At 36.7% G+C, this 12,157-nt stretch overlaps 1 protein-coding gene across 2 annotated transcripts in view; it reads left to right on the forward strand.

The window, feature by feature from the left end:
* LOC107668400 (protein FAM117B-like) overlaps positions 1-7,074 on the forward strand; it is a 51,514-nt gene extending 44,440 nt beyond the window's left edge. For both annotated transcript variants that reach the window (XM_016460266.1, XM_016460267.1), the window contains 4 exons: positions 3,498-3,641; positions 3,779-4,013; positions 5,433-5,556; positions 5,714-7,074. In XM_016460266.1, the coding sequence (XP_016315752.1) occupies positions 3,498-3,641; positions 3,779-4,013; positions 5,433-5,556; positions 5,714-5,972 (762 nt within the window). In that variant the 3' untranslated portion in view covers positions 5,973-7,074. The remainder of the gene's footprint in view (positions 1-3,497; positions 3,642-3,778; positions 4,014-5,432; positions 5,557-5,713) is intronic.
* The last annotated feature ends 5,083 nt before the right edge of the window (positions 7,075-12,157 follow it).

The raw sequence follows: 12,157 nt of genomic DNA on the forward strand, positions 1-12,157 counted from the left end.
TATACTATATGATATGATGATTTGATATGATATATTGTGTTATATCAAAATATGTATTATAATATAATATTATAAATTAAGTTATATAATATATAGATTTTTTTATTAACATAAAATGTATGAGGTAAATCATATAAAATCAAAAAACCTGAGGTAAACAGAAGTTACTTCCTCTTTTATATATATATATATATATATATATATTTATTTTGTACAGTCGTGAGTTTTGCATCAAAGACGTGCAAGCGAGGCTCAGAAGTCGGCCAGGGAGACAGAGTTACATAACTCACTGATCTGCAGAGGAGACCAACACGCTACCTTGCAATGTGTCTGTGTGCTGTTCTGTGATAAGACGTACCTCTGTTAGTGTTTAGCATCATATGGAAACTGAAGTGTGTGAATATTCAGCTGCTGTGTGATGCTGTTGCTGTAAGTTTTCACACAGGCAGAGTTTCCTTTTAGTGGCATATCTGTTCTCATTTTGAGGTCGTGTCTGTGTAATGCACACTGCACCCACACACACCAAACTCATACACACATTTATCTTCATTGCTGTCTTGATGCTTTTAGTTGATCACTCACTGTTACAAACTTCGGGAAAAACGTGCATGTGCCTCTTAGTGCTAAACATAACCTGGGCTAAATATAAGCAGAGATTAATGAGAGAACAAAAACTTACTTCCTCCTGTGATTTAATTTTATTAAACATAAAATAATATATAATAATGTATCATTTTTTAAGTATAAAAAAATAAACTATCTTTTTATTAGTAACAAAAATATATAACTTTTGGTAAATTAATATAACTATATTAAATTAGATAATTAATATAAAATATTTATTTTCATGTGACAGTGAGAACTGGAGTAATGATGCTGAAAAAAAAAAAAAACGTAATTATTCCAAACGTTTGACCGTTTACTGCCCAGACGATGTGACTGGTGTAGAGTATGCAATGCATACTGCACAATGTAGACATACAATTAAAGTATACCAGTATACAGGTTGAGTGCTTGGTATAATATAATGAATATATATCAATATATTAAACACTAATGCTGTCAAATGATTAATCGCGATTAGTTGCATCCGAAATAAAAGTTTTTGTTTACATAATATATGTTTGTGTACTGTGTATATTTATTATGCATATATAAAAGCACACACGTACAGTATATATTTTTTAAATATTTACACGTATTTACATGTATATATTTATATTCATATAATTTATACTATATATAAATATATTTAATATATAAACATTGCATATTTTTCTTAAATATATGCATGCATGTGTGTGTATTTATAAATACATAATAAATATACACAGACAGTACACACAAATATGTGAACAAAAACTTTTATTTTGGATGCGATTAATCGCGATTAATCGTTTGACAGCACTAGTATTAACATAACATATACTATATGATATGATGATTTGATATGATATATTGTGTTATATCAAAATATGTATTATAATATAATATTATAAATTAAGTTATATAATATATAGATTTTTTTATTAACATAAAATGTATGAGGTAAATCATATAAAATCAAAAAACCTGAGGTAAACAGAAGTTACTTCCTCTTTTATATATATATATATATATATATATATGGCTGCATTTACACTGCATATCTGGATGCCCAAATTGAATTTTTTTTGACTATATCCAGGTTTTTTTTGACGACCCGCTTACACCTTCTTTTAAAAGTGACCTGTATCCGATATCATTTACACAACACGGGCTTAACTTGACGTGGCTCAATGCATTAGACAGTGATATTAAAAGTCCAAACTCTGCATACATTATTAATAATGCATACTTTATATAGAAAAGCAGATGAGTCCAGAATATGAACGCAAAGAGTTTAACTTATTGACAGAACTCATAGAAACATTTTAATGCGTTAGACTAGTTTCATCCTTGCATCAAAATCATTAATTAGTACCGATTCTTCACGACAGTGATTACACACTGATCCGCTGTACACATCCGTGGTATGGCCTATTGTGTTAAGTTAGCAGGTGTGGGTTCTAATACGCCATCGTAAAGTTTTTTTTTTTCCTCATTAAAACCAATTGTGTTCATCAGTGATTGTATTTTCAGTGCCAGATCGCCTCTTATTTAACACAAACGAACAAAATTAATACTCTGCTAGTCAACTAGAGATGTTTCATTTGTAATAGATATATCTGTACTAGTGCTGGGCGGTATACCGGTTCATACCGAATACCGGTGTTTATTTGTGTTATGATATGCATTTTTTAAATACCAAATACCGCAATACCGGTGTATGTCGCTTAAACAACGTTCGGAACGCGACACTGTTTGAAAGGGGTCCTTTTTTACTGTTGCACTGTGGTGAGGGAACAACTGTATGTGTTACTAAGTGTGAAAGTTCTGAAACTGAAGCTGTAGAACTAATAGAACGTGATGACACAGAAGAACATGAAAAAAAAATACCGTCATGTACCGTGAAACCGGTATAATTTAGAAAAATACCGTGATATTAATTTTTGGTCATACCGCCCAGCACTAATCTGTACTGTGAGATGTTTCAAAAACATTTGACATTCAACTCGCATTAGCAAGGGCATATCCGATCTGTCCGCTTACACGGCAGGCGTAAATGCACGTATCCGATTCATATCAGATTTATTTCCAGATATGAGTGAGGCCTGAAACCGATCTGAATATATCGGAATCCATGTAATCTTTTTTCTGCTTACAAAGTTGTGGGCCATATCTGATCTGTGCCACATGGGAGGAAAAAATCGGAATTAGGTCGAAATGCGGCCTAAGAAATGAATACAATTTTATTGTATATCATTTATTTTTATTTTGTGTGTGTGTAAATATACACACACAGATATATATATATATATATATATATATATATATATAGTCATAATCGCTGTGAAAATACCCCCCAAAAGATCATTTAAAGCCATTGTGTTAAATGAGAAAAGTATCAAATTGACGTTACAAAAAGTAGCTTTAGAAAGAAATATTTTGATTCGGCATAAAATTGATTACAAATAAACGTTTAGGCTACAGCGGCCTAACATAAACTATGGAACATAAAAGAAGATCATTTGAGATACATCTCAGTAATTTTTGTTCATACAATGAAAGTCACTGGTAACCAAAACAGCTTGGTTGCCAACGGTTTTCATTATTTTGTTTTATGTTCCATAAAAGTAAGCAAGTGATACAGGTTTGAAATGACATAACGGTGAGTAAATTATGACAGAGTTTATATATATATATATATGTATAGAAACTAAATTATAAATTATATATTTATTTTATTTTGTTAGTGATGTAAAAAGAAGAATGGGACAAAAACATGGCGAGGGGCTGATTCAAGCTCATCTTGAGCATGAGCACCACTGAGTCAAAGCATATGCATAAACCACTAGGTCAAGGCTCCAACATCACATACAGCAAATAATCACACTCCTCATTCTCTCCTGTTCCAGGCTCCTATTCCAAAGAGCGTCCTGATCTCTATTCCTATCTCCAAGTCCTCCGTCTCTCGTTTCCGGAACAGTGTGGAGGGGCTGAATCAGGAGATCGAGCGCATCATTATCCGAGACACAGGAGACAGAGAGGAGCAGCTTATTGTGAGTGTGTCTGACATGCTGCTGCAAAAACACTCTCCGTTACATAATCTGGTGTCCCTAAAGACACTGTGTGTGTTTATATACCTGAAGGTTTGTGTGCTGTTGTGTATGATCGTTGCACTTTTTCCTCTTGCCAGCCTCAGGAGGCTCCAGATGGGCATCGGGCTCCTCCCCCTCTCTGCCAACGCAGTGCCAGCTCCCGCAGCATTGACACACAGACGCCCCTGGGCACCACAGCGGGCAGTAACCACAGCAACAGCAGCAGCCGCTCTCAGTCCATCTCACCCACGTTCCTGAACGTGCCAAGTGAGCCCTGCAGCGATAGTCCATCTCCCCATGAGGACGAGACTCTGGCTGATGCCTGTGAGAAAGGTACAGCTCACATATTTTCACACCCACATACACTCTCAGGCCTTTTCACATATCCTTAGGCCCACATAAGAACTGCACACACATTTTCTGCTTTTGCTCTTCATTTTCTTACTTTTTATTTTTTACTTGCGGGATGGATTTAAACATGGTCAGATTTGTTATATGGTGCTGACAGTGCTACACGTTTCATTAGTAACTGAAAGCATAATTAAAATATTAAATAACTGATTTATCTTCCACCAACCAACCATTATATTTAGATTTGTATATTATTTTAATAATATATTTTATTTTATTTTATTTAGATTTTCAATTTTTTGGTTTAGATTTAATAATAATAATATATTAGAGATTTGCACATTTTCTAAGGGATGAATTTAAAGACAATCTTTCAGAGATTTTTTTAGCTTGCTAAGAGCATGTGCTGTTTGACTGTCATCCGTATGTCTCCATTTTTTAGTGAGGATTGTGATAGTTTTGTGCACTGAAATGTTATAAATATTAATTCTATAAACTTGTTAAATATATGTCAAATACCCTATTGAAGGACTGTGTAGTCTGCGTAATCTGCGTAAAATGCTAATCTGTGTTCATACGCAGATGGACATCATGGCTGCTGAGTCGCAACATGAACATTGCATTAAGATGCTGTCAATTTGAAAATAACTCTGCTTTTAAAAATGCAATTTTGATGGACATTTTCAAGCTGATTTTTAATGCTTATGTGGCCCTAGAAATTGAAAATCTAGTGCCTTCTTATTTTAGTATTATTTATATACAATTATAGTTTTTATTTAAATTTTACATGTAATATTTTAAATGGTCTTTTTTATATTTTCATTTTAATTTTAGTTTAACTTTTGACCAATTTGTTGTGTGTGTGCGGGGGGGGTTCTCTATTTTGCTTTATTTATTTTTTTGGTTTTAGTCATTTTAATACTTCAACTTATCTTATTTGAGTTAGTTGCCAAGGCAACATTTGTCATTTAATTTTAATGTTTTTTTTTTCAGCTAATATTTTTATTCAACTTTATTTCAGTAAACAAAAACGTAGTTTTAGTAAGCAATAACAACATTGATCTAGTGGACTGTAATTATATAGGGCTTACTTAAGACTGAAAATCAACTAATTGTTCTCTGTTGAATCTCACATACATCTCCAGTAATAATCCTGTCTGAGCTGTATTGTCATTCTACTCATTTTTTGTACCATGTTCAAATCAAGTAGTGTCTGATTGTCATATTATGCAGCTCATGTAAGTGCTTCTGTAGACTTGGCCAAAGACAACATTTCCTGTGGCTCAGTGACAGTCATAGTAGATGGAAAAAGGTGGACTTAAAGGAATAGTTCACCCAAAAATGAAATTGAGTCATTGAGTTGTATTGTCATTCTACTCATTTTTTGTACCATGTTCACAGATCTGGCCCCCAGCTCACCCCTACCCAAATACGCCTCATCCCCAAAGCCAAACAACAGCTACATGTTCAAACGTGAGCCACCTGAGGGATGTGAGCGAGTCAAGGTCTTCACAGAGGAAACGCAGTGAGTGCTGCAGTGTGTCCTGATTCGCTGCTTTATCTGCTCTCTATTGTTATGCGCACTGAGCCTTGAAACCATGACATTTACACCGACTTCAAAGCTGAGTCCGAGCTTCTCACTGTCTTATCGCTCTCCTCCTCCTCCTTTTTCATCTCCTCAGGGCCAGGCCTCCACAGGAGATCCCACAGTTCCTGTGCCCCGATAGGAACAAGGTCAATTTCATCCCCAAGAGCGGCTCCGCGTTCTGCCTGGTCAGCATTCCCAAACCGCTGATGCCCACACAGGAGCTCAACAACCTCAAGAACCAGAGTGTCTCCCGTCTCACGCCCGAACCTGAGCTGAGAGTCTCGAGAAGAACCTGCATGCTTTCCCAGCAGCCCTCAGGCTCCTCCCCCTCCTCCTGTCTGTCAGAGAGTTAGACACGCCCCTCAACGAGTGTCCTAGCAACTGCGTCCGCATACTCTGCACATTTCAGTAATCGAAAATGATAAACAAACAAAAAAAAAAACTCTCAAGAGAACAAAGTGGTCATTAATAATCAACGGCTTTCGTTGGGTTAGATGAAATGGTTGTCTTTTGCTATGCACATTTTTAGCTTTGTGCTTGTTCTCAAAGAACAAGGAGGCCATTTTTGGGTGGTTTTGGGTTTGTGATAAACGTATTTAGCTTTTTTATTATTCCTCTACCTTTCATAGATACGAGTGAACCTGAGAATGTGTCTCAGATCGCTATGAAAATGAATCTAAATGAGCTTTCTCAATGATTCAGTACTGAGGTGGCTATATAGTTTTGTTTTTTGTGAGACGCAATGTGTATTTTATAATAGTTTGCCGTGGATCACGTTTGCGAGAACCGTTTCTATCATACTAGGACCAGCACATCATTGAATTCAAATGATGCCATTTCAGATGAAGAGACCAAGAGACCTGGTAGAATGAATTCTGGGTTGATGAAGGTCTCTGGGACTGAATTGTTTTCACAGTAGCAGGCCTTCTCCGTTCAGTCCGGACAAAAGCAGCAGGGGAACATGAGGGACCAGTTCTCTGCTTTTTCTCCTCTTCCTTTCTCACTGGTGGCGAGGAGACAGAAAGGTGCTAAAGATAAGAATAGCGAGAGAGATCGCCGCTTAACAGCTACAGGACGAGTGGCCTGTAAACCCAATTCTTTTGTTCGTATTCAAATGCATATGGGTCCTAACTCTGAACTTCACCCCAGCAGGGAACAAAGTGATAAAGTGAAAGGAGGGCTCGACAGGATCTGGGTGGACAGACGGGATGTTTTCTCTCCTCTCACAATGATTAAGCCGATTTAGCTCGAGGAATGTTTGAAAGAAGGACACGACAAGTACAAAATTGACTTGCGAAAATGTAACGCATAAATGTCCAAGTAGTGAACGATTCAGATATCAAAACATTCATGTAATGTTTCCTGTGATATCCAATGAAATAGTTTACAAAGTCAGAGCACAATATTGTCATTAGATTGATTTAATGCATGCATTCTGGGAAATGTGTGTGTGTGTGTGTGTGTGTCTGTGTGTCTGTCTGTCTGTCGGTGTGTGTGTGTGTGTGTGTGTGTGTCTGTCTGTCTGTCTGTCTGTCTGTGTGTCTGTGTCTGTGTCTGTGTGTGTGTATCACTAGATTCAACAATTAAAAACAGCACAGATTTTCTCTGTTTCAGTGTCTAAATGACTAGGCTGCTTGAATTACTGTCATTTTCATGATGGAGCAGACTATTCCAAATATTCCTTATTGAGCATCTAGACTGATTTCCAGTGCTATAGTTGTTTTTATCATTATTTTGTAAGAAGTAGTGTCTGATGAAAGATTGTCATTTTATGCAGCTCACGCAAGTGCTTCTGTAGGCTTGGCCAAAGAGAACATTTCCTGTGGCTCAGTGACAGTCATTGTAGATGGAAAAAGATGGAATTATAAGGCGACATAAAGGAATAGTTTACCCAAAAATGAAACGGAGTCATTTATTCTTGGCGTTCCAAAATTGTATGATTTTCTTTTCTTCTGTGGAACATAAAAGCAGATATTTTGAGAAAAGTCTCTTCTTTTTTTTCTCCATACAATGAAAGTCAATGGGCACCAAAATTGTTTGTTTCCCAACATTCTTCAAAACATACTATTTTGTCGTCCACATAAGAAAGTCACACAGGTTTGGAGCGACATGAGGGTGAGTAAATACTGACAGAATGTTCATTTTTGACTGAACGATCTCTTTAATGGATAATAATAGTACTAGTTGAACATTGTCAATCACTTATAGAAGTAATTTAGGATTTTCAGCTTCAAGCTCAGAAGTGCTGTGGGAAGGTTGTCAGTGTAACACACAGGTCACGGATGGTCCGCTAGGGGTTTGGCTCGTGACCATCTCTCGCTCGTGTTCGGTGCGTTTGTGCTTTGTGTGCAGGGTGGGGTTCCTCGCAGTTGTTTTGTTGGGAGGCATTTTAGCAGAGTTCCTGTTTTGTCTTGTTCACTGTTGTAGTCAAGGTATTGTTTTGAGCTTTAAACAAAATGCAACATGAACCTGGAATATTTTAGCACTTTTATACCAGCATTGTGAATCAGAGCCATACAGGGCTTCTGTGTTTGAACTGAAATAATCTCACAGCCTGTGATTACTATTGTAGATCAGTACTCAGGAACGTAAAAGCAGCAGTCTCTTCTGGCAACGGCACAAGAATCCAAACGTTTCTTGCTAAAACAAATTGATAACGTTTTATCAAGCGCTTTTGTATATCTCTTTAGGATGTGTATTGAAGTAGAGAACTCTCTTGCTGTAGGGCCAATATTAATATACTTTTATATGGGTAGTGGCCTACTCTTTCTAATTAGAGCGGAATATCAGTCAGATATTTATAATCCATATGTACAACTTAATGCGGGGACAGTGATGTATGATGGGATAGTGTGTTGAATGCTGACTGTCTGGGTGGATGTTTCTCCACATACAGTACACCATGTAGTTGTTACGTGTGTATGGAACTCAACCGAATAAAGTTGCACTCACTCCAAATGTCTGAGGGTGTTATTTGATGTGTGAGTTGAATTTGGGGTTAACCGTTTTTTCCAATAATGAGATGTCTTTGCTGGATGATGTGAAGTATGATCATTAAGAGAACTCAAGAATATTAAACAAACCCTTCCAAGTGTCATTAGAAATGTGTTTCATCTCTTGCTGAGAACAAAAATGTGGAGTAATGAAAATATTTGTATTTTGGCACTAGACCTTTTAACATGTTTCGGATGCTTTCTCACACACCACCTAGTGGTACTCATGCTGTAATAATGCATGTCCTCACATGATGGACACAAATTAAAAGTGACAGAAGTATGACCATATTTCTTTTTCAGTCATCAGGCTGGCTTCACACTCACACACACACACACACACACACACACACACATATATATAGCTATATATATAGCTGTTAACTGTTTTCAACACTGATAATAAGAAATGTTTCTTGAGCAGCAAATCAGCATATTATGATTGTGATGATTATGATGCTATACTAGAGACTAGAGTAATGATGCTGAAAATTCAGCTTTCCCATCGCAGAACTAAATTACATTATAAAATAAATTAAAATAGAAAACTTGTAATTATATTTCATAATATTTTTACTGAATTTTTATCAAATAAATGCAGCCTTGGTGAACATAAAAGACTTTTCAAAAACAATGAAAAATCTTACTGACCCCAAACTTTTGAACAGTAGTGTAGATGTATAGAATTGGCATACTGCACTATTTAACCCAAACGGCTAGTGGGAAAAAAGGGATTTCAAGAAATCATATAGTTAATGCTAAAAGATGATTATTGACTATAATTGTAAGAACAAATATGTGTGCTTTTACATACAATCACTCATCAAAATTTTAATTTTGACTCCATTTTAATATTCACATTTGAATCTTATTTAAATTAAAAATCACAAAGAGAATGTCAGTCTGGACCACTTTCATATGTAGACTTAATCAGTTGTCCTAAAAAAATAATCTCATCTTGACCACCTTCACCCTCTGTCTATAACAACACAGACTGATGACTGAGTTATGGATTTCATGAGTGAGCCCATCAGTATGAGAGTGATATGGTTCTGTGGTGTGTGCAATAAGTGTAGCTGAAAGGTGTTTGAAATGGTTCAGTCATGCAAACTCTTCAGCCGTCGTCCACTGACACCCCCTCCCTCCTCTCTCTCTATTTCTCTCTCTTTTTTAAAGGTCTTTTTGTGAATGTAGGGGTAAAAATGTTCACGCGGAGGGCAGTCCAAACAGGGGCTTTTTCCCCAGTGACTCCCTATACCCACCTCATGCCCCACCGGAGACAGGGCCATTACACAGCACTATTTCAGGGCAGACACAGACATCAATTCCACAGTGCATCAGCACCTCATTGCCTCATGTTGCATTTAAACACCACAGACACAGAATACACTGTTTAAAACAAAGTAATTGAAAAGCTGTTAAATGAAAGCTCATCACAAGCAGTTTTTTTTCCCACAAGCTGAGGTAAATACCTTCCGCTATAAATAAATAACCTAGAAGAATAAAAAGTGCAATGCAGTACATTGTAAAACTATTTGCGATACAAACCAGTGTGTTTATGATAAAGAAAAGAAAACAAATACCAGCAATATATAGCAGCATAATGGACTATTTTTGTAATTGGATGCAAAAGACACCGGAAAACAAGTTAATACACACGACACAAGAATAATGCAATACACATTAATTTGACAACATAAGATGTAACAAAATCCTAATGTAGGCCACATAACTAATAAGGGGGGGAAAAAACTAAGAAAAAGTTATTTCACAGTGTCACACGAAATTCTAGACATCATTTTACGGATTTATGCTGCAAATTATTAAAATTACTTGTTTTTCACTTCCAAAAACTGCATTTTACTGTAAAATTACACAGAATTTTCCATCAAATGGAAACTTACTACTAATCAATTAACAGGTTTTACCGTAGTATTTTTAGTCTTAAATCGTTAAAATGACGATAATTTTGTGTGTTATGACTGTTGATGGTCTTATATGCACACGCATGGCACTCTTGTCATTTATTTGAAAAAGAGGAGAGAGGGGCTGAAGTCCGAGGGGAGCCCACATAACATAACTGGACGTGGCATGTGTTTATGGGCTTACATTTCTGCCACAATTCTGCTCGCGAAAGATCATATTTTGAGCGCACAAAAGTGCATTTTGCACGCGCGCGATCTGAGTTTGTGTAGAAAATGTTCGTTTCGCAAAGAAAAAAGTCTTTCGAGCGCACGGAAATCAATTTTGCATTTAAAATACGTTTTTGGATGTGTGCAGACCTTCTCTTTTGCGCGTGCAACGTTTCACTAGCTTGCTCACCTGTGCCCCCCTCTGTGCTCGCTAAATACCAACAGCTCGCGTGCTCAACACAACCCAGCGTTACAATGTGCCATAATTCCAGCCAATCAGAGACCGAGGCTGCTAAATTCTGATTGGCTGCCTTGACAACCAATCACAACATTTCTTGCATTACCTCGACAGCAGAAGAGGACAAATACAGTGCATGCATAATTATTATGCAAGTTGATATTCTGATCATATTTTTTTCCAAGCACATTTTACCAATAATTATAACTACTATTAATCTTGTATTTAATCACTTATAATCTATATATTATTGTTCATGACGGCTGGAAGTGAAAAACGCCTTATATTCAGGTGGGCATAATTATTAAGCAGATTTTCTTTTACAGATAACATGAGCCAAAAAAGAGATTTAACTCCGACTGAAAGCAAAAATGATTAAATGCCCATGAGAAATATTCAAAAGGCTGGAATTATGGCACATTGTAACGCTGGGTTGTGTTGAGCACGCGAGCTGTTGGTATTTAGCGAGCACAGAGGGGGGACATCAGGTGAGCAAGCTAGTGAAACGTTGCACGTGCGAAAGAGAAGGTCTGCACACATCCAAAAACGTATTTTAAATGCAAAATTGATTTCCGTGTGCTCGAAAGACTTTTTTCTTTGCGAAACGAACATTTTCTCCACAAACTCAGATCGCGCGCGTGCAAAATGCACTTTTGTGCACTCAAAATATGATCTTTCGCGTGCAGAATTGTGGCAGGAATGTAAGCCCATATGTGTTGAGGCTCGCAGGGGGTTTCTGATTGAAAGCACTGAGAAATATGATATATTTTCAGTGTGCATTGTGTGACAAGTCTGTGAATGCATTTCAGTGCCGGATCCTTTTTGGACAAACAGCAAATTGTTCTCCCGGCAAGTCTGTTTCTCCGTTCTTGAGCTCAAAATTAGTTTGCTGACACGTCAAAACCTCAGCGTGGGACTCTGGGCCCGGTTGCATGAAAGTCCTTAAAGGTATATGACTTTCTTCTTTCAGACGAATCCAGTTGGAGTTATATTAAAAATTTATATTTTTAATATTTAAATTGAATATTTATATTGAAAATCTTTCAAGATGTTTCATGGCACTCAGCGGGTGTTGCATGCATCAGTCCAAAAGAAGTTAAATAAAAAGCGCCCATCCATATAAAAAGGTGTCTCACATGGCTCCGGGGGGTGAACAAAGGCCTTCTGTAGCGAAT

Source organism: Sinocyclocheilus anshuiensis, unplaced genomic scaffold (assembly GCF_001515605.1).
Source record: "Sinocyclocheilus anshuiensis isolate Anshui unplaced genomic scaffold, SAMN03320099.WGS_v1.1 scaffold1237, whole genome shotgun sequence".
Taxonomy (NCBI): Eukaryota; Metazoa; Chordata; class Actinopteri; order Cypriniformes; family Cyprinidae; genus Sinocyclocheilus; species Sinocyclocheilus anshuiensis.